This window comes from Mycetomoellerius zeteki, unplaced genomic scaffold (assembly GCF_001594055.1).
Source record: "Mycetomoellerius zeteki isolate Tzet28-1 unplaced genomic scaffold, Tzet1.0 scaffold151, whole genome shotgun sequence".
Taxonomy (NCBI): domain Eukaryota; kingdom Metazoa; phylum Arthropoda; class Insecta; order Hymenoptera; family Formicidae; genus Mycetomoellerius; species Mycetomoellerius zeteki.
Window position 1 is genome coordinate 55,270 of NW_017256458.1, and position 23,396 is coordinate 78,665.

The window sequence follows — 23,396 nt, forward strand, 5'->3', positions numbered from 1 at the left end:
AAAGCAGTCAACAAGCCTGCCAAAGCTAATGTAAAAAGTACGATGAAGGCAGGAGCTCGTCGTTCTCTACACAAGTTGAAAACTCTACTTAAAAAGAACAAGTATCGCGTAGATCTTACCAAGGTATGCAAATTGTAGAATCATTATGCTAAGTTTATTAATTCTTTGCTTTCATATATTTCAATTCAAATATAAACTTTCTACAATAAGCTATTACGTAAACTTGATGGCCATGGCACACACAAAATTTGAGGCAGTAAGACATAAGCAATAAGGAATCATCATGTTGGATTGGCTATTGCTTATGTCATAGCCTTATGGACGTTACAGCGATTGGTCAATTTGCTTACTGCTTATGTTTTATTGCTTAAGTTTTTTGTGTGCCATTGCTCTAAGTCTTATGCTATAAGAAATTAACCAATCACAGTATATTTTTCTTCTCATACTTGACTGTAATTGATTGATTTCTTATGACTTTTAATTTAATTTGGGTAATGATTTTCTGTAAATTGAGTACTTACTTTTATGCCACACTATATTATTGGCAGTTGAAAGATTAATGATTATGTTTTGCATGGTATCCTTAATCAGATTTAATAATATCAGTAGTTACAAAACAGACCAATCACAGTCATTCAATTCTTCAGAAGAATAGCTATAATTAACTAGTGTTCCTGTAATAATATAGGAACACTATAATTGACCAGTTTTATTATTATGCATGTCATTAAATCCTATACTAATGTTTTCATTAATTAAATTTCTTGTTTTTTAAAAACAAGAGATTTACTGGTTAAAGTTCCTTTCTTATTGTGTTTATTTTTACATAGTACAATTTTGATTTTAATTGTATGTCATTTGCCATTAATATTTTATTAATGCTTCCATGTAAAATGTTTTTTAGGCTGCACTGCGACGGGCCAGTGCCGTACTGCGATCACAGAAACCTCTTCCCACTAAGAAAACACGAACTACTAAAAAGACCGATTAATTTGTATATTTTATTAAATATACATTGTAAATTAAAATATCTATTATGGACGACATATTCTGTAAAGTAATTGTGCTCTAGCTTAGTAAAATTTTTTTGACATTATTTACACTTGATTTAAAAAACTTTGCTGTTCACCATTATTTTGCAGATATGCCATATTTTTATAAGAAAACAAAATAAATACACATTTCAACAAAATAAAAGTATATTTTAAAATAAGCATTTAATTATATTAGTTATAAGCATCTTCTTAGGTAAGCATTTTATGTTATATAAATTAACGCTTCTTTTATTAGATTGCGATTTAGGTCTTATATTATGGAATTTTATTTTTAGATTGAAAGGAGAATCAGCACGTGCTTCTTTTGTGATTGATCTGCAAAAACTAATTTTTAATTAGGTAAATTTTATTTATTAAGTTTATTTTTATTCTTTAAATTAATTACATTTATTTAGTTTTTTATTTGTTATGTAATATCTCTTGCGCGCATGCACTCACTCACAAACTTTGATATATTTATGAATGCCATGATTTTTAATTTGCTACTTCTGATTTAAAACTCAATAAAAAAAATATATTGTTAATATTATATTCACATAATAAACATAGAATTTTGTTTGATTGTCAGGTTTGTAAATCCCTGGAAAATCGACAATTAAAGGTAATTTTTATTTATCTTTTTTTTTTTCATTTTGTAATAGAGGAGTCACCGATACTGACATAGATTTCCTAAAGAGGCACCTCCTTGTTTCTCAGAAATTAACTATTGAATTTTATTAATACTGATAAAAACATAATTTTACAAAATCAAGATTTATATTTATTGCTTGTTTCTACACAAAATCAACTAAAAATGAATTCTACAAATGCGAAAATAAAATTCTTACGTTTTTGTGAATTGTGCAGTTTAAATAATGGTTATATTATTGATAATATTACATTGTTTTTTACATGTATATAGATTCTTAAATCAATTTTATTTGTTTTTTTATATTTTTTTAATAATATATTTTAAATATGAAATCGGTCTGTACACACAGCATAAATCAACACACCTGTAAAACAGATAATAATTCATAAGCTAACTTAAAGCGTTTTTTACTGTAGCGGGTTTTAAACTGATCCGGGTTAGATTAATCACGCTGCAAGCTCTACTATTGATAGAGCATGTAACGTCAACCAATAGCAAAGTATCAATCTAACCGAGGTTTAAAACCCGTTACAATCGAAAACACTATTCTATATAAGCAGAGTCATAAAGACTTATATGGCCAGAATTAGACTATGCATTGAAGATTGAGATTAAAAATTGAAAGATTGAAATTTGACCAATCAAAACAAAAGGAGCTGTTTAGAATTCTGTTTAGAATTGATCTATTCATCTTTATAGTATTGCGTAGTGTCAATATGTAGCCCTATTGAAGTTGAAGGCAATCGTGTATTAATGAGAAAACCGTCAAAAAGTAACGCTCACATTACATGTTTGCGTCCTGTAGAATAGCACAAGGTATGCATATTAATCAACAGAAACTATTTTATATCGAAGTAAAAAGATTCTAGCAAATCTTATATATTACATTCACTTGTAGGTATTTTGTATAAATAATTTCTGAGAAAGAAAAAGGATAAGAATATGTGACATTACTGCCTATTTTGTCAAGTGCTCATTTTTGCTTATTTTATGAAAAAGTTAATTATTGCAAAATTGCAAACAGTATTATAAAAACTGTTATATTATCTGATAAAAGACACTTTTTAGTTTGTATTTATGTTTCTAAAATTTTATTTTTGGCTTTTGTTTTTTAAGAAATGTTCAAAAACAAAGTGGTGTGTCGGTATTGGTGACCTTTTATATCTATATATCTAAATGATGATAAATATCCACCAAATCTATGAATGCCATGATTTGTATATTTGCTAACTGATTATCCTTTACATTACTCTAAAATTTTAGATTTAAAAATAGCAGTCTTAATTAATACAATTATTTTATTATTAGGTTGCGAGTTTCAAGCGGAACATTTCTGTTATGAAGGTATTTATATACTTCATTTAAAAAAACGTTTCGGACGTACATTTGTTGCGTTTGGTTTGAAGCTTTTAGCTCTTCCATCCTTATTTTATGTCTAATGAAATGTTGACTTTATAAGCATTTAAAGTACGTGAGCGTCCAAACTGAAAACAGTCAATATTAGCTAATAATAGGGAATGGAAAGTTACTTTTTAAAAGTAACAAGTTACAATTACTCGTTACAGTTACCGTTATTTGAAAAAGTAACTTTTTGTTACATTTTGAAAATCGACCATCACTAATCACAGCGAACTAGGAGTTTACTAGTCTCATGCACTATGAGTGGCTTATGTCCAATCGTGTGCAAAGTAACGATAAAAATACCTGTAAAATTCGTTATCGTTATAAAAAGATGTAACTATGTTATTGTTACAGTTACCAAAAAAAGTGACGCAATATCAGTAAAATTACCAAAAAAGTAACTTGTAACTGTAACTTCGTTACAAATAACGAGTTACTTCCATTATCTAGTTAATATTAAATGCTATATCATTGTATAAAGAGGATGATAATTATATAACCATCAAGATCTATGAGTGCTATGATTTATATAGTATTTACTAACTGATTATCATTTACAATAGTACAAAATTCAAATAAAAAATAATGTTTAACTAATACAATTGTTTTATTATTTATAGGTTGTTCGCGAATTTTAAACGATACAGCATTCGCGGAGATTATAAAGGTATTTATAATTTTTTTATATTGCATCGCGTTTTGAATTATATTTTAAATAAAATTATGTCATTGTAATCACCAAGATCTATAAACGCTGTGATATTTCAATTTGCTACTGACTTAATAATTTTTAATATAAAATATAATAATTTTATTTAACAAAAATCACGAAATTTTCCGTTTATCAAGTTTGTTAAATCCTTGGAAATTGTAATGAATCAACCAAGATTGCGGATAATGTTCATTTGTCATAATTTTTGTTTATTATGTATAATGCTATATCATTGTATAAAGAGGATGATAATTACATATCCACCAAGATCTATGAGTGCTATGATTTATATAGTATTTGCTAACTGATTATCATTTGTAATAGTATAAAATTCAAATAAAAAATAATGTTTAACTAATACGATTGTTTTATTATTTATAGGTTGTTCGCGAATTTTAAACGATACAGCATTCGGAGATTATAAAGGTATTTATAATTTTTTTTATATTACATCACGTTTTGAATTATATTTGAAATAAAATTATGTCATTATAATCGCCAAGATCTATAAACGCTGTGATTTCAATTTGCTACCGATTTAATGAATTTTAATAAAAAAATATAATTTTATTTAACTACAAACACGAAATTTTCCGTTTATCAGGTTTGCTAAATCCTTGGAAATTGTAATGAATCGACGAAAATTACGAATGTTCATTTGTCATAATTTTTGTTTATTATGTAATGTTATATCATTGTATAAAGAGGATGATAATTATATATCTACCAAGATTTATGAGTGCTGTGATTTATATAGTATTTGCTAACTGATTATCATTTACAATAATATAAAATTCAAATAAAAAATAATTTTTAACTAATACAATTGTTTTATTATTTATAGGTTCGCGAATTTTAAACGATATAACATTTGGAAATTGTATAAAGGTATTTATAATTTTTTTTATATTACCTCGCGTTTTGAATTAATTTTACATAAAATTATATCATTGTAATCACCAAGATCTAAGAACGCTATGATATTTCAATTTGCTACTGACTTAATAAATTTAATAAAAAATATTTTTTTTTTTTTAATAAAACAATCCTTATGGATAGTCGGCACGCTTTTATCTTAAGGATTTAGTACAGACATGAACCATGTCTACTTTCGACAATACGATTTTATCGATAGTGTCAAAAGATGTATGTAGTCACGTAGTTCCCAAACTGAAAATGGATGTATTGGCGATTTCGATGGTAATGGGAAAAAGGTCGGCATGGCCTCTCAGATTTCTCTCTACTTCCAATACTTCAGCTGCGTTCGGAAACATCACCTGGACACTCGCGTGTATCATCTTATCTTTGTTTAACATTGGGTGAACATAAGGATAAAATTAGGGATGCACCGAATCGTAAAATTACCGGATATCAGATATCCGGACAGAATGTAATATCGGATATCCGGTATCCGAAGAGGTAATTTCTTTGAATTGTATATTCGATCGGATTTCGAGAAACTGTCTTCTAAAAACAAAAAAAAAATGTAGAAAAAAAATTGTAATTTTTCAACAACGTATAAAATATTAATATGGCATTATGAATATGCATACTCATTTCTAAAACATTTGTATAATAACAAATCAACAATTTAACGACATAAAATTTCAACCGGATATATTCCTGGATACTAATGATATCCTGCTATCCGGTCGGATAGTAAAAAAGTACCGGATAATACCGGATACTTTTCGGATATCCGGTGCATCCCTAGATAAAGTGATACATGAGGACACTCGGGTGATATTTCCGAACGCAGCCTTCTATGATCATAGCCTTTAATCTGCATTAGTGGAAATGGGCATTAAGTGCGTACTCTCCAACCTTACGGGCCTATTCGTGGCGTGGTAAAAATGGAATAGAGCGAAGATAAGGTTAATTACAATTCTAATGGCAATTGTTTGTAGTATATAACAATGTACGGCTGGTGGAGGCTTCTCTAAGCCCGCATTTTGAGCTAGGCTCACAAGTGGGAACGTCTGTGACGAAGGTTATGGGATAATTGATACCATCGCCGAAGTTTCTCACTCACGAGGAGTATGGGGAACTTTGGGAGTGACATCGTGATATGGTACGTCTCATTCTTGGCTTTATCAAAAGCATAACCGCAACGGCGGTATCAGTTCTGTTTTTACAGTTGATGCGGTACAGCGACAAGCTAGTTCAATGCATAAGGCCGGTTTCACTCACGTTGATTACTTGATCGGCCGATTAACTCATCAGAATTGCCAACAGCAAGACTTGAAAATTTGTCTTAATTTCTAATCTATTCATGACGAAGGCAAAGTGTAATATGAATAATAAATTAGATTTTGAAATATAAATATATTTTGAGTATCTTTACAAATACGTATTTTGTAACAGATTTGTTGTCAAGAAATTGGGCTAGAGATGATAAGTTTTCAGTTTAGCATTTGGCAACCCTTAAATTTAATGGGTAAATCAAGTAACTGGCGTTTATAAGACTAGTTGCGAATGTCCTTATACATTAGACGGTTTTATAATTACATATGTAATTTTCATGTTTTTTTATCACTATATAATTAAAGAGAATACATTTGGTAGCTTGTTGCTACTATTTTCAGTCAGCGTCATATTTGGAACCAGTGAGATTATCAAATTGGTCATGAACAATGGAGAGGATATTCTCAAGATATCTACATATAATTGGATTATTCGATTATGTTTGAATTTATTGGGATATGCCACTGTGTTATTGCCAGGTTGTCTTATATACAAATATGTACGCTATATGAAGTACATTCAGAGAGGTGGTAAGTATCGATATGGAAAGAACAAATCAGGGTTGGTATATAATGTATTACTTGCAACTTCATTACTGTTCCAATTATATTTTTTTAAATAATGAATGGATAAGGACGTTACATTTCCATATGAGTAATGCAGTTATATTTTTTAGGAATTAATAATAATTTGAATAGTTATTTTTATTGTTACTTTATTTCTAGCATATAAATTAATTTCCAGCAAAATATTAATTGCTTATTATATTGCTTTTTATTGCGAGACAAGAATTTTAACACCCTGTATACAATCATTATACAGGATAACAATTTTTCTGATTTAACAGTTTATATTTTTTCCATCTGTGTTTTAATATAAATATATGAAAACATATTATAGAATAATGATAAAAAATCTCAGTTTTGTAACATTTATCTAGTTTTGAATCTTATTTCTTTACTAGAAGGCGGAATTTTGATATTTTTTATTTATATTTACCATAAAAATTTATATATGATATTCTATTAATATCAAGAAAAAAATAACGAAAATAGTAATGACTCGTTAGTTTTTAAGAGAGGGATCCGATAGCACATCGTTATCCTAATTAATCAATTTAAAATAAAATATTCTCATTGGTAAAGCAGTGAAAAATTACTAGGTCGATGTGAGTGGATGTATGGCTAAACGGGATCTTCCCGTTTATAAATAACAAGTAACGGTAATGAGTTATTTTTCAGAAAAATGAACGGTAATGAGTTTTATGAAGTAACTTTGCCAACTCTGGAATATAATGTTCCAAGGTATATTATAGTAGTTCAGAAGAATATATTTATGCAGGGAAAGGTTGTATTCCCAGACTGGTGCATTCGTGCTTTGTGGGACACTGTGAGACAGGTTTTTTGGATTCGCCAACTTATGCTCCTAATGCTTCCACTCACATTCAGCGTACTTTTGCTCAAGACGCTCTACTTTTGATATATTGTTTCCTTGGATTACAAATTAGTTATTTAACTTGGGGCTATCTACAGGAAAAGATAATGACGCAGGTAGTGGTCAAATTCCATCGATAACAAAAAAATATTTATAAAAAAAATGTACATATGTTATTACATTATTGGGATTATTAGTGTGATTAATAATTAGATGTAGTGTAACTACTAACCAGGAAGTAACATATTACTTGTAACATCGTTACATTTTTACAATAATGGATTCAGTCGTTATTGTAAAAATGTAATTAAACCAAAATAATACTGATTCATTTATACAGGAATACGAAGATGCTTCTGGTAGTAAAGCACGGTTTCAAGATTCTCAATTCCTGGTGTTCGTAAATCGCATTCTTGCTTTTCTGATGTCTGGATTATACTTACTTATTCAACGTCAGCCACAACATAAGACGCCATTGTATAAATATGCATTTTGTTCTCTATCAAATATCATGAGCAGTTGGTGTCAGTATGAAGCTCTGAAATACGTCAGTTTTCCATCACAGGTGAAAAATTACGATTGTATATCTTCTGATGATTTGCTGATTTCTCTACTCACTAACATAACTTTTATTTGTATGTCAAAAGCTATTTACATAAATGTTTCATAAATTATTCGTTTAGGTTTTAGCTAAAGCCTCTAAAATTATTCCGGTAATGGTTATGGGAAAAATAGTTTCGCATACGTCATACGAATATTATGAATATGTTACTGCGATTCTTATTTCTATCGGAATGACGCTCTTTATGCTGGACAGTTCTGATCATAATAAAAACAGTAATACTTTGTTAAATATGCAATGCATTTTAATTTCAACCAACATTATATTAATTTTATAAATATTTTCAGATGGAGCGACAACACTCTCCGGTGTTATTTTATTGGGAGGTTACTTATTATTAGATAGTTTCACAAGTACCTGGCAAAATGCACTATTTATAGATTATGGAGTAACTAGCGTACAAATGATGTGTGCAGTCAATATGTTCTCCTGTTTACTAACTGCAATGTCTCTGTTTCAACAATCGAGCTTTCCACTAATTTTTTCTTTTATGACGACGGTAATTAATTCGCAATACGCATATTAATTCCTTATAATATTGCTTACATGAAAATAGCATTAACAAATTTTATCGTACAGTATCCCAGGTTTATAATCGACTGTTTGCTGATTTCCATTTGTTCTGCAAGCGGCCAGTTGTACATTTTTTACACCATTTCGAAATTTGGATCCATTACATTTGTCATTATGATGACCATTCGTCAAGTATATAATTATTTCATATAATATCAATTTACCAAAAAAAGAATTAGGGCAAAAACACATGATAGATAAAGTATCGGCCGACTGTTGTGTTGTAAAACAAAATTGTATCATACCCATGAGCGTGGTTACATACGTTGCCAAGGACTTTCCATAAATGATAAAGTCGGCCGACACTATCGTGCTCTTGCTCTTAAATCCAGACTGTAATCCCGCATTTAATAATGTTTGTTACAGGGCCTGGCGATATTATTGTCGTGTTTGATTTATCATCACGAGATTACTGTTATTGGAGTGTTTGGGATATTGTTGGTATTTGGCTCAGTATTTTTACGAATTTATTGCAACAATCGATTACGAGTAATCAGAAGACGCAGAGCCACGGCGAACAGTATAAAACATTAAAAATTGTATTAGTTAGACAGAATTACAATCTTAATTGCCATAGAAGTAGAATTCTATCAACTGTTTATTATAATTGCTATGGATTAGGATAGAATTCTGACGTAGTAATTAGATATTGACTAATTATGGATGCTAAATTTTAATCCTTTATTTATAATTGACATCGCGTCGTAATCTCTCTTTCCATATACAGCATATACTATATATCGCGAATGTATATCCAATAGTTTGTGATAGAAATTTCAATCATGAGCTTCAAGAAATATTTGTATTTATAAGTTTTGTAGCCAATGTACGTCGCGTGTGTAATATATTTGGAAAAATATGTACTTGAAGATACATGTGATCTGACAAAAACAGCATTATATCTTTATGAAAAGAAAATTTGTGTTATGCCATATGTATGAAGGTGTACACACGTATTGTATTATTTATTTGAAAAATATTTATTTTGATATAAATGCATATACACAATAAATACATGCAAGTTTCTTACTATAGATGATTATATCCAATATAGAAGTAAGTATATATAATTCTTTCCTTTCTGTAGGACTTAAGCTACATATTGATCAAAGAAAGATAGAACATTTGTGTTTCCATTGGCTATTTTCATTTTGAAAATTATTTTGAGAACACGATAAAGATTTTTGAAATTGTAATCTTTTTTACCATTTTTTTTAGCCCAAAATGATATCTAGAGTTATTAAATTGTGACAGCATTTGCTAAGAAAGCTTTGCGATCTGTACAAATCTGTATTTACAAAATTGAAGGCTACAGGTTAATAGATTACACAAAGAAACAACGTCGAGTTCTTGAAATTAGACTTAGACGTCTAATTAAAATGCTATGTCGCTATCGTTCTACGAAAAGTTATGTATATGTATGCGTGCGACATTGATGTAGCAGTATGTAAAGATATGTTACATTTTATCAATGAAACAGCGATTTCGGAGTTCAGGCTTTAGGATTCTTCAAGGACTCGAGTAAGTAGCCATTTTAAATCAGAACGAATGCAAATAAAGTTTTGTATGTAGTGTACACACAAGAATATGTCCATCGACAATATATTTTGATAACAGATCGCTTTCCTCAAGGAATTCATGAAATATGTAATCCACCAATATTTCTCTCTTGAAGGCTCGATCTCGTTCACAATTTATACTGTCGCTTTTCTTCATCTTTTTTTCTTCTGATTGAAAATAATATAAACTAAAGCAGCAGTTGCAAAGAAATAGTCATTCTATTTATCTCGACACTATTGTTTAAATATGTAACAAAACTAAAATGTTCTACCCAATTGGGTTTATTTGATGGAGACAATTTGTTTTTTACTACCTAGTTGCCATAAATCGCTAGCTTTTAGCAACAATACAATGTTCTTCAATATCCTTTCGGTAGATACATAAATTTACAGATAATTGCTCAAATGAGAATATTTGTTTGACAGTATTTATAATTTTAATTACAGAAGTACAAATAGCATAAAAATCTTTTTGATGACTAGTCTTTATTTTTCACTTAAAATTTGTGGTAAAGTTGTTACACAGAATGGATTTATATATCAGGATTTAGGGAAAATAATCTAATTCTCTCCTGTACAGGATTATTTTTTACATGTAGAGATATAATAGAAATGGTACACAGCAAGAAAAGTCTTATTGCGTATCAAAAACAGTAGTGTCAAAAACTTTGATTTTGGCCTTAATGAATCAACGATACTCGGAATGAATTATTAAGCATGACAAGTGCAAAATATAGTCATCGTGCGACTAGAATATCAGAAACGATAACATTTAGTCATTTCACTGGAGCTGGCGGTCGATGAATGGCTATAAGGCACATGATTGCAATGACCACCTCGGACGCTAGCAGAACCAGCTGTATGCTGCAGAGAATCACCTCCAATCTGAGTACGTAGTACTGCCAGAGCAGGAAGTAGAGCGTCGCTAGTGAGCTGGGAATGGTCAGGACGATCCCGATGAGAATTGGTAGTCCACGCTCAGTTAGATTTCCTTTTCTTCCCAGATAAATCCTGCCGCTCTCCGTCACTATCAAGAAAAACAGAAGCGCGAACTCTGTCAGAGTCTTGCTTGCGCCCGGTGATGGCAAATTCGCAGCCTTGAATAGCCCCATGCCCAGCTCACATACGGCGAACATGCCGAAGTAAAAGGAGTTCAGATACATGAGAATTTCGTAGGTGAGTGAGGAATTCACTACGGTGGGCATTATCACTCTTGAACACTGAAACCAGAATCCTTCCGATCGCTACGAAAGGGAGAAAACGGTACGATAGAAACTTTCAAGTTGTCTGTTGTCTCTACGAATAGACACACAGTGATACAGTTGTCCAATACACGGTATGATGCGTCATTTACAATACACGGAGTAAGAAGTAAGAGGAAGAAATTGACCAATCACAGTTGAGTATTCTTCTCACATTCGACTGTCGGTAACGAGTTACTTTTGCAAATCAATAATGAGTAACGATAACGAATTACTTTTTAGGAAAAAGAACGGTAACGGTAACGAGTTATTTTTATAGGGTAAACATTGCCGACTTCCTCAAATAAATACACACACACACGATTTCACTCTGCTTAAAGATTCTTTTTTTTTTTTTCTGAAAAGGCAATATATATTGGGCCTGTTCTTTTTGTCTGAACTTTTGCACCAGTTCATCTTTCTTCCTCTTCTTTCCTTCCGGAGAGAAAAGAAAGAAAGACGAACTGGTGCAAAAGTTCAGTCAAAAAGAACAGGCCTATAGTTACATATTTAAACTCGATATTGAAGAAGATTTATACGGTAGCAAGTGTTCGATTGAATTCATCATTATAAATTTTGCAAAAAATTATACTCTATAAATTTAGTATATGACTGCGTACCGCCTTTTTCTTTTTAGAAAAAATGAATTAATCTTTCGCAAATAGAGTAAAATCATTCCCCTCCCCTTGAAGTGACATTAATCGATATCTATTGTGGAGTTTCACTCAATAATTGGAGTAAATTTTTCAATTCTTTGCAATGATAAAATTCACTCCAATTATTTTGAATGGATTTTCTCCATTCCCACCTTGCAGTAAAATTCACTGCAGTAGTACTGCAGTGGCTCAACTGTTCCTAACGTCTGCAGGAATGAAATTTCAATTCAGTGCAGTGAAATTTCACTGCTAGCAATTGCGCCTACGTATGAGCGCGAAGGGTGAAAATCGCGGATGCAATTCCGCCAATCTCGTCCGTACTCCGTAATAATTAAAAAGCGGCCGAAGAGAAGGCGGGAAACGTGATGCGTCACTCCGAGTCCAAGTCCGCGGTTGGTGCGCGGCGGCGCGCACTGCGCAGGACGACGCAGCATCAGCAGGTTATCGTGTTCGTTATGTTACATCTCCCGTGGCGGCAGCAGCACAGCTTACGTAACGTATTCGTATAGTTGTAGTGCGCGCACCATTCGCCGCGTTGCAACGCTTGCCGCAGTTCCGTGGAACTTCGAAGGGTTCCAGAAGCATCCGTCCGATTCGATCAGTCGAATTTTTCGCGGGTTGGCAAAGAGGACACGGACACGGACAGGGTTGCGTGCTACTATACATATATATTCGGTTTACTCCAGTTTCCTCCGCCACTGCTGAAACTGGGGCTGCTAGCTGAGGACTGACGACGGAAGGAAGAGAGACAGATAGAGAAACTGCGCGCGCACGAAAAGGAAGGAAGGGAAAGGCAAAGGAAGAGACGGAGGCGGAGTATATAGCCGTGGGTCAAACGCAGTTAAAGGGAGCAAGTTAGACGGAGACGCAGCGAACCTAGAGAAGAGGTGTATGTACATCAGTGTACGTGTGCTGTGCGAGGGCAGCGCGAGTATCAACCAGCTGGTTGGCAAGGGAGCCGCGAGGCCTCGATCAGTCGCCAGTGACTGTGAGACGCAGTGAGACGCAGTGAGACGCAGTGAGACGCGGCACCTCGCGCGAGCGCGTGTGTTATTTGTTCGTGCGCGCTCGCGTATCCCAGTATTCCTAGTGCGGATTTCTCCACTCGTGTGCCCGCCGCTTACTGTTGTCTCCTTCTTTCTCTCCCTCGTTCCGTCGTCATCACTGCACGTACATTCATTCGTTCGTTCGTTCGTTCATTCGTCTGGAAGTGTGTAACGTCGTGCCTATCCGATCTGCTCGCGCCTGGCACCTCATTCTCGGACACGACTCTTGTCCCCATAAAGCGAACATCGTCTGCTCTGCCGCCTCCAGCCGCAGCGCATCGCTCCATCGCCAATCGTTCATCCCGTTCGCGCGCGGTCCTTCGTACTATTTTTTCTCTCTTTCTCTTTCCTCGTCTTTGCTAACGAGTTCCCCTCCTCCAATCAGGAGGCAACAAGAGAGAGGGTGCGAGTATACGTGCGCGGTGCGCGTCCCGTGTAGTGTACATCTAACATCATCCCGCTTTGATTGTGTGTACCGTTGGTGCGCGCCGTTTATTCCGTAATCTCCATTCTCCGTGGCCGTGCGTGTGAACTCGCGCGTGTGCGTGCGCGCGCGCGCGCGTGTGCGTGTGTGTGTGTGGCGTGTGCGGGAGGGGGGGGTTACGTGCGTGCAACGAGCGAACCAAGATGGCCGCTGATTCAGGAATGGAGACGTGTCCCTCCCCGGAGATTGCGGACTCCAGAAAGCGACCGCTCGACTGCGATGCCGAGAACGGCGCGACCAAGAGATCACACTACGGATCAGGTATTTTCGATCGGGCGTCGTCGACGCCGCGCGTCAACATCGCGTCAGCGTCGCCATCGCAAAATTGTGGCAATTTCACTCCTTCGCTCGACGTCGCCGACATCGGAGCCTGGTTACTCCTCTCCTCTCCTCCACTCCTCCTCTCCTCTCCTCTCCTCTCCTCTCCTCTCCTCTCCTCTCCTCCTCTCCTCTCCTCTCACGCATTTTCACGCGTATTCACCTATCGTTCATCGGTTCATGCAATATGCAATAGACTGAATAAACGATACGTAGCGGTCCCTCTATCTCCCTGTCTATTTCTCTCTCTCCTTTCACGCACGTCTTTGACAATCCTGTCGTCATCTTTGTCGCGCTCTATTGATACAGCGCGAATCCGTTCCCTTTCGTTTCCCATTTTGTCGGTTCTCGTCGGTGACTCGTTTCTCATCGGCCGTACGTGTCACGAACACGATGCACAGCGCCTCGCCTCGCATATCCTCGCCCGTGCCACGTCTCTTTCCGCCTGCATCGTCCCGTTTTTCTTCTCTCTCTTTCTCTCTCTCCCTCTCCCTCCCTCCTCTTTCCCTCCCACCCCCTTGTCTTTCTATCTCTCTCTTCTCGTGTATTCTATCCTCTTCGATCCTCTCCGATCTACGATATCACGCGTGCGAACACGTTCAAGTTCGACGACAAATCAGCAGGATCAGTCAGTGGGAAACGATGTTTTGAATTTTGACGTTCCATCCGCGCGACATTCTTCACTTCCTTCGTCTCTCTCTCTCTCTCTCTCTCTCTCCCTCCCTCTCCCCCTCCTCTTTCTCCGTCTCTCTTTATTTCTCTCATGCTCTCGCTCTCCTTCGACTACGTGTGGGCGGTCGTGCCTGTGGAGCATCGTTAATGGAGGACCGCTTCCACGGCGGTGACTGCTCCTACGGTGACTCTGCAACTTTGTCGCGCGAGCATCGTGGAAATAGTGGCGTACATTTCCGCCGCGCCGTTCTTGTCATCGTTGCCGTGCATTATACGCGCGCACCTGTCACAGCAGCACTTGGTGCTCCGTTCCGTTCCGTTCCGTGCATCCGTAACGCGGTGCCACCGTTGTCGTCGTCGTCGTCGTCGTTGTCGTCATCGTCGTCGTCGTTATCGTTATCGTTATCGTTATTGTCATCGTCGAGAAGCCGCCACCGCCACTGCCATCCGCGCACAGAATGACGGCGCCCACTAGGATGTGGCGCATCGGTGAGTGAGTTTGTCACGCACGCACGCACCCACCTCGCGTCTCTCTGCTTCTCCGAAGAGGTTGATGGGTCAAGGTCGTCGGGCCAGTCAGCCAGCCAGCCAGCGAGCGAGCGAGGCCGAGCCGAGCCGAGCCAACGCGCAGGGCCTCCATCTGTCAAACAGCTGTTTGACTTCCGTACATCCAACTTCCTGCTGTGCATCGTCCCTTTCGCTCCTATCGCATCGATCTTCGTTTGTCTAAAAAAAACGAAATAAAGTTGGTTAATCGAAACTCTACCGGGTCTCCACATTTTCGTTAAATCACGTCCGTTAAATCACGTCCGTTAAATCGATCCTTTTGCCGTGACATCCATTTAAAATTGAATGTCCTTAGTCAGAACTGATTACTGTTCGTTTTGATTTATAGTTTTTTCTTTATATATGTGTATATTTATAAAAGCGCGATGATTTATACGCATATTCATTCGCTGTCTTTCTCTATCTCTGTTTTTCCTTCATGTCATGTGATGCGATTACGATTTAAATGGCAATCTTCCAGCGAAACTAATTAACTAAAATCATTGTTGTGACTGATTCTTTTCGTTTTAGATTAGTTGTCTTCGATTTGCAACCCGAGTTGCGAATTGTATCCCTTTTGATCCGACCGTACTGAAATTAGTTACCATTAACCGTTATAAATTCGTTTTTGTTTTTATGATATAATCGAGTGTACCATTTAGAAAGATATATGTGTGAGAAAAGATTTCATTAATTTAGAACTATTCAGGATGGATACTTTTGGCTTGAAATTGAAATGTACCAGTGTGTGTGTGTGTGTGTGTGTGTGTGTGTGTGTTATGCCTATTTCAATTCCTATTTCTCACTTCATTGCTGTTTTGTCACCATGTTTAAAAATATTTTATTACTAATATTATAAGGTACCATTATTCATTTAACTATAAAAATATGTGATTTATATATACAGGGTGTCCCGTAAGTTTTTGCCAACCTCTTTTGTGTAGATAGAGCGGACTAAACTGAGTCGAAAAGTCTCTAGCATTTTGCAATTTTTGCAATAGTTAACAAAACATTAATTAAATAAATGTTAATATGGCTCAATTAGAATAAATCAATAAATATTGCCGAATATTGATTTTCAATAATTTTTTACTCAAATACTATCAATTTTACAGAAAAACAAGTGACAAAAATTATTTATTTTTTTCTCATAGAATTCTGAGAATTTTTTCAGAATTTTTTAGTACCGCATATTTTCTCACGTTGGTAAAAATAGTTGCCAATAAGAACATGCAGTACTAAAAAGTTGATAAAAAATTCTGAAAAAATTCTTGGAGCTCTATGAGAAGAAAATAAACAATTTTTGTGAATAAAATTTCAATCGGGAGAATGTATAATAAGCGTGAGGAATCCCGTGGCATGCTACGCTTCTGCGTACTCCGGCTGCGCGCTATCTGATTCAACTTTAATTGTTAATAACTCGGTAAATAATGGTCTGCGCCAAAAGTGGGAAAGGAACTTTTAGTTGAAAATTTCATTCTCTTTTACTCCAAGAAATATTTATTAAAAGTTATGGGACACCCTGTATACATGTGTATACATATACAATTCCTATATTATAATTAAATATATTATGAATAGTAGAATCTTATAATATTAGCAATAGAATACTTTTAAACATAGTGAATGATACAAATCAAAAACTTTTAACAATTTCCAACTATTGTTATAAGCATGAATACCTTGATGAATACCTACACGTTTCAATTTGAAAAGTACCCTTTTTGGACAGCTCTGCATTAATTGGCTGCACTAAAATAACGTAAAAAAAAAACGCCCAAGAAAGCGAATGATTTCGAGTGAAGTTATCTAATTGCATCAAAATCACTGATGCAATTGTACGATACGTCTTATTCATACTCGATTTTAATGGATACCCAGTTGTACGTTAACCTTTTTCGTAGATAATTTTCCTCGATACATTTTTTCTAAATTACATAAATCGATATACCGTTGATCACGAAAGATTAATTGCAATCATCTCGGTCTTCTTTTTGTTATATCTCTTTTTTTGTTGTACTCACTCATATGCATTATAAGCCGTTCCATCGCGACAAGGTGGAGATTATCGGGTATGTGTGAAGTTAACGTTTCACTTGGTGGAAACTCATAAAATATTGAAAATTCTGAGTCTATTTTCAATAGTTCTATAGGTTAAATAAATAGTTCGACCATTAAAGCTGAGAAACCGAAAATGTAAAATGAGACGCCTGTTTCGCACAGCGGCAACTTTGTCTAACGAAGGTTCCAGCCATATTTTCTTATAAGATTTAAAAAGATACATAGTTTTAAAGAGAGTGCTGACGATTAGTTTTTTACCTGGTTTATTTTACTGTAGTGTATTTAAGAAAGATTTGAGGTCTAAACACAAGTATGAATAAAATAATGCGTACAGTATATACAATGTTAAATAAAAAAATACAATGTTAAAATAAAATTTATTAGCATTTTTCGCTGTATTGTTTTTACTGATTTTTTCTGTAATGCCCTGATCTTGACAACGCCGCCCAAGGTCGATAGTTCTACTTTATGTGCTCCTCGAAATCACAAAACTTTTGTCTGAACATATTTTTCATTTAACACATACTTTCAGAGATAATAGCTTGTAACACTTTACGTGGGTCACATTGTGTATATAGCGGGTATTCAAAATAAAGCATTACAAATTTTTATCTCTGAAACAAAGCATTTTAGAAAAAAACATTTCAAAAGTTTTGTAACTTCGAGGACATGAGATGATATCATTGGTTTGAGCTTGAATGGCGTTGTCAAAGTCAGAGAAAAGTCACATAAAATTTTTTAAATGAAACTCCTCATTTTTAATTACATGTTCGTACAGCTTACCTCGAAAGCTTTCCAAAACACTATTATGAAATATTTTTTTAATGTTTTGAAAAGCTCTTGATTCTGGTATCAAAAATAGGGTGTTCCATTAAAAAAAAATCGATTTGACCTTGACTTGACCTTGACGACGCTATCCAAGGTCAAACTAATAAGATCTGTTAATAGATGAATAGAATTTTGTTCAGAATCATGACCTGGATAACATTTGTCAAGATCAAGACCGTTGGACGTTGTACCTTTTATTTTCATTTTACACTGAAAATTCATTTTTACATAAAAATACATGGTTTTATTCATATTTCGCTGCGTAATATACAGAATATTCCAAAATTCACGCACACGAAACAATCGCGTGGTAATATACGCCACTAAGCTTATAGTTGCTAACAATGACTGCGTTCAGCAGAAAAAACTAATCAGTGCGCTTAACGATTTTTTAATATGATTTGTTCTTACCTTTAGTTCTTTGCTGGGTCTAAAGTATAGGAATCAATCATATTGAAGAATCACCAAGCGCTCTAACTGATTAGTTTTCTCTGCTGAACGCAGCTAATAAATGCGCGAGTTGTTAACTACAAGCAGCAATGGCAACGCACGAGTGACGAAAGAAACATCTCCCCGTTCTGGACGGTTGTATCTCGCTCGTCTCGCCGCGTGCTTGAGCTTGGCGGTATCTCAGGCGAATATGCGCTCGTTTGGATATTCTTAGAAACTAATATCTCATACTATTGCGAAAATTGCAAAATGATATAAGATTTTTAACTCATTGTGTTAGTTTAATTTGTTTTATCTGCTCATAAGCGGTGTTCCATCTACAGTCCAAGTATAAATAGACTGCCGACTTGGCCTCCATGTTTGAAGACAGCGCTGGGCAGCGCCATACTTGTGTTCACTCACTCTCATATGTATAAATTACACGGATAATGACGTTGATGTTTTCATATAAATTCACGCGATATTCACAAACGGGACGCATACGTACGCATATATGAACTGAAACAAGAACTCGGAATCAGGTTCATCTCTTTCTATGGGTGCTCAGTGAGCGGTCGTCGCTTCTGAATGCACCCTATCACATTGAGTCAGCAGTTTAGTTATAGAAGTCTGTGGTCCATCTAATGTCTATATTCTGTATAAGACATGATTAAAAGAATGGTTTGTTTTGTTTTTACAGGAGGAGATGGAACGTATCACCTCAAAGTGTTGGTTCCCGGTGTGGCAGCCGGGGCCATTATCGGGAAAGGTGGAGATACAATTGCTCAACTTCAAAAGGATACAGGGGCAAGAGTGAAGATGTCTAAATCGCACGATTTTTATCCAGGTATACATTTAGCTTTCAGTGCACGCGTGTTCTCGCGGCTGCCTTTATTCGATTAATTACCGTTTCATTTGTCTATTACAGGAACTACTGAGAGAGTATGCCTTATCACAGGCACCGTAGATGCTATTATGGAGGTCATGGAGTTCATCATGGACAAAATACGCGAGAAGCCTGATCTTACTTCGAAAACTACGGTTGACTTTGACTCTGGTAAAGCCACCGCGGAGAGGGACAAGCAGGTATAAGATTGAAATATTTTCACCGTAAATTTTTTTTTCTATTTTCTATCAAAACATTTTACATATAGGGGATGTATGTATATTTTTAAAGAAATACGAATTTATTAATAATTGTTTCTTATATAAAAGTAATATGATTTAAAAATAATTAGACTTTGAAATACCTTTTTTTTTTAGGCATTATATATTTAGAATATCTTCTAAAAATAATGCGAATTTGTTATTCTCAAGATTATTAATAATTTTTTATAGTACATATGTTAATATATTATTAGTAATTTTTTTCGTGGGAAACAGTGGCTCTAATAATATTTACTTAAAAAATACGAAACTTAAACAAATATTGTACGCGCGAATGACAGAGGTCTGATCTGAATTGCTATTTCAGGTTAAAATTTTAGTGCCTAATAGCACTGCAGGGATGATAATAGGAAAAGCTGGGAATTACATTAAACAAATTAAAGAAGAATCTGGCTCGTACGTTCAAATCAGTCAGAAGGCTAAGGACTTGTCCCTTCAGGAGCGATGTATAACGGTGATTGGTGAGAAAGAAAATAATCATAGGGCGTTACACATGATCTTAGCGAAAGTGGCGGATGATCCACAAAGTGGTACCTGCCTTAACGTTAGTTACGCAGATGTAAGTGGTCCCGTTGCCAATTACAATCCTACAGGCAGCCCATATGCTCAAGCTCCCACAAGCACTCCCACGTATACATCTACAGCTGGTCTAAATACAGGTTAGTTAAGGAGTTTTTTTAATAATGCAATAAGGTATTTCCTATGCGATGAATACATTTGATTGTTATTATAGGGCGTTTTCCATTATAAGAGATTATTGATAGATATCTAATAATATTCATAGCTGTAAGAAGGCTATAAGCATGCTTTTCCTTAATTTTTACTATTTAATCTCTTCAGTCACTTTGGTGAGAATTTTTTTTAGAATTCTACGCATAATTTTTTAGAATTTTGATATAATTTTATAAGTTTTTAAAAAAATTTTTTAGATTTTTTGTACGAATTGTAATACTTTTTAGAAATGTTGAAAAAGCCTACATTTTTTTAGAATTTTTTGTACTTTACCGGAAATTGAAATTGCAACATTTAGAAAGAAGTATCATTTTGGAATCAAAATTTATAGATATGTTGGAGAGGACAATGTGAATAAATGATTAAGCACAATAACTAAGAAATAATATCTGTACCGGTCGAAGAAAAAAATAATATCTAGTCCGGACTGTGCAACTTTATGGCGTAGCTCGAAATTGAGCTTTATGTGATATCAATCAGAAGTCTTTTCTGTCAGTTGAGACAACATTAAACTATTATGAGCCGGTTTTTTATTTGTGTTAACTTGTGGTTAGGTTTAACCTGATATTTTATCCCCCCAATGGGCTTCATCTATAATGATGTCATGGATAAAGCCCATTGGATAAAATATCAGGTTAAGCTTAACCACAAGTTAACCAGATAATGAAAAACATCCAACAGTGTGAACATTGTATCCAACAGATGTCTATCATCCTGTATCATCCTGTAGTATGCTTTTTAAGCTTGTTCATTTGTTCATAAAGCAGAGAAAGTGAAGCTGTAGGTATCATCTTCAAAACTGCAGACGATACCACAGTTCTTGTGGGTCAAGGATTACTTAACGTGGATTTCTGAAACTTTAATAATTTGTTTATATAATTCCCACAAATGATATATAGAGTTTCGTTCTAATCAAAAGTCTACTTTTTGATGTTGCAGTTTCAATTTCCGACACTAACATGGCAATAAAATTTGGTGAATGTTATAAGAAAATAAACACCACTTAATTAATATACGATGACCGTTATTGTCCTTCAGAATCCCCGAGGAACAATACACTTTTGATAACGTTCGTACAGTTTGCAAAAACTGTATGAAAAGTTATCTTTGGATCGATTGTGTTCTCATCTTTGGATATTGGTTTAAATCTTGTCATACGGTACTGATTCGAAACGTGCACGGCAATTTTTGAATTAACATTATATTGATTTGAATCATTCTCCTGACTTCCCCAATCTTGCTCCCGCAGACTCTTTTTGTTCCTTAAACTAAAGAACGATGAAAAGAACTCGATTAATAAATATTTTGGACATTTAGAATCGTGTTTTTGACAACAAGACTTAAGGCGATATTCAAAAATGATTTTCACAGTTTCCGCAAGCTGTATGACCGTTATGAAAAGTTGTCTCTAGGGAGAATTACTTTACAGGATAATAAGGCCATTTGTATATTATCTAAGTGATGTTTATTTTCTCATACATTTACCGAACTTTATTGCCACACGTATACATATTGTATGTGAATTCTGAAATATTTTAAAATTTCTAAGATTTCTCATTCTATAATTTCCAAAGAAAACTTAGCACACGTGTTTAGTTTTTCTTTCTTTAATTCTAACACGTTTACTTATGACAAAGAAAAAATGAGTAATCATCACAATATTTTTAATTTTTTCTTCTTTTTTTTCTTTATTGTTGTAGATTTAAATTGAATGAAATGTAATTAAACGAAAAATTAAATTATTTTTTCTAACTTTACAACTTTATTTCTGAAGGAATTAAATAATTGCTGAAGGAAACTTGCAGTGTTCTCTAATTAAATGAATAAACGAAACTATTTTTATACATTTTTATAAAGCAATTTAAGACTTTGTTTATCGATATATGTGAGCATGGAAAAGAAATCGCATCTTTCCAAATCTGTTCACTTCAGTCAATTAATTCGTCAAACTTGAACATCTATCAAATCTTTTTATGATTTAACGAAATCCTCATTGTCTGCCATTTGTAATTAATAAATACAATTATTGCCTATTTCTTTTATAGTGAGTCTCTTAAATGGCGCTGGTTTGAGTCTTAATCTAAATCTGGGCGCGGCTATCACCGCTGGCACGGCGCCGGTGACGACGCAGCTGTTGGAACACATAAAATTGAATCTACGTACGACAGGTTTCTCCGAGCCTGCTGCAACGGAGATACTTGCTGCGATCGCGACCCTCGCTAAGTACAATATCCTCGGAATGGGGATCGGGATGCCGTCGAGTATGAGCTATTTGGGTAATCCGATGGACAGTACGACAACTGCTAACGGCTCGAACAACAACGGCGGTGTATTCGGACCGATCGGAACCGTTCCTGCGCTCGGGTCTACCTCGCCAACTCCGCGCAACACCCTCGATCGGTACGAGCCATTTGATCCATTCCGACAGAACAACACCGCCGCCAGTGCAATACACCTGAACAACAATTCATTCGGCCTGGGCACTAACCAGTTATCACTTGTAAGTAAGAGTCCTACACAGGTAGACGCCAACAACAAGGAGACCAAGAAAGTAGACATAGAAATTGCAGAGGTTATAGTGGGAGCTATTCTGGGACCCGGTGGTCGTGCCCTCATTGAGATTCAGCACTTAAGTGGCGCCAACATACAAATCTCTAAGAAGGGCATGTTCGCCCCTGGTACCAGGAACCGCATAGTGACTATCACGGGTTATCCCAATGCAATCAACACTGCTCAGTACTTGATCGAGCAGAGGATCAGTGAAGAGGAAGCAAAACGAGCGCGTCAGAATGCCATCGCCAGTATGATCCATTGATTTCAAGTATAGCACTCCTCTTGTTCATCGCCATTATTGAGCTCCGTTGTTCACCTCTTCATATCTTGAGAAAGGAGAACACACCCGGCCACGACGGTTTTCTTCTTTCCTCTACTTTTGACACACACACACACACACACACACACACACACACACACACACACACACAC

The 23,396-nt window shown here is 35.1% G+C and overlaps 4 protein-coding genes across 8 annotated transcripts in view; 3 read left to right on the top strand and 1 right to left on the bottom strand.

Annotated features, from left to right (window-relative positions):
* Positions 1 to 1,030, top strand: part of RpL28 (ribosomal protein L28) — a 1,751-nt gene extending 721 nt beyond the window's left edge. Inside the window, 3 exon segments of the mRNA XM_018444564.1 lie at positions 1 to 5; positions 8 to 123; positions 905 to 1,030. The exon segment at positions 1 to 5 is cut by the window's left edge and continues 110 nt beyond it. Of these exon segments, the coding sequence (XP_018300066.1) occupies positions 1 to 5; positions 8 to 123; positions 905 to 991 (208 nt within the window). The 3' untranslated portion in view covers positions 992 to 1,030.
* A 4,494-nt stretch (positions 1,031 to 5,524) lies between these two features.
* On the top strand, positions 5,525 to 9,595 carry LOC108720488 (adenosine 3'-phospho 5'-phosphosulfate transporter 1). Of its 2 annotated transcripts, none has more exons than XM_018444537.1 (9): positions 5,525 to 5,646; positions 5,707 to 5,870; positions 6,365 to 6,573; positions 7,385 to 7,593; positions 7,818 to 8,042; positions 8,161 to 8,314; positions 8,387 to 8,598; positions 8,679 to 8,804; positions 9,039 to 9,595. In XM_018444537.1, the coding sequence occupies exons 2-9, from the start codon at positions 5,839 to 5,841 to the stop codon at positions 9,204 to 9,206; spliced, it is 1,335 nt and encodes a 444-aa protein (XP_018300039.1). In that variant the 5' UTR covers positions 5,525 to 5,646; positions 5,707 to 5,838; the 3' UTR covers positions 9,207 to 9,595. The 2 variants fall into 2 exon arrangements, with proteins under 2 accessions (XP_018300039.1, XP_018300040.1); XM_018444538.1 differs by having other exon boundaries at positions 5,591 to 5,607.
* Positions 9,596 to 10,736: 1,141 nt separating this feature from the next.
* LOC108720494 (transmembrane protein 216) lies at positions 10,737 to 11,615 on the bottom strand. The gene has a single exon (XM_018444549.1). It carries the CDS (start codon positions 11,434 to 11,436, stop codon positions 11,008 to 11,010), a length of 429 nt encoding a protein of 142 aa, XP_018300051.1. The 5' UTR covers positions 11,437 to 11,615; the 3' UTR covers positions 10,737 to 11,007.
* Positions 11,616 to 12,841: 1,226 nt separating this feature from the next.
* The window catches only part of pasilla (RNA-binding protein Nova-1-like protein passilla), a 23,339-nt gene continuing 12,784 nt past the window's right edge, over positions 12,842 to 23,396 (top strand). The window contains exons 1-6 of one of the 4 annotated variants that reach the window (XM_018444534.1): positions 12,842 to 13,919; positions 19,213 to 19,359; positions 19,441 to 19,598; positions 19,987 to 20,338; positions 22,457 to 22,911; positions 22,982 to 23,056. In XM_018444534.1, the coding sequence (XP_018300036.1) occupies positions 13,802 to 13,919; positions 19,213 to 19,359; positions 19,441 to 19,598; positions 19,987 to 20,338; positions 22,457 to 22,911; positions 22,982 to 22,990 (1,239 nt within the window). In that variant the 5' untranslated portion in view covers positions 12,842 to 13,801 and the 3' untranslated portion in view covers positions 22,991 to 23,056. Of the gene's footprint in view, positions 13,920 to 19,212; positions 19,360 to 19,440; positions 19,599 to 19,986; positions 20,339 to 22,456; positions 23,377 to 23,396 lie in introns of those variants that run through there. The other 3 variants (XM_018444531.1, XM_018444533.1, XM_018444532.1) reach the window with 3 other exon arrangements.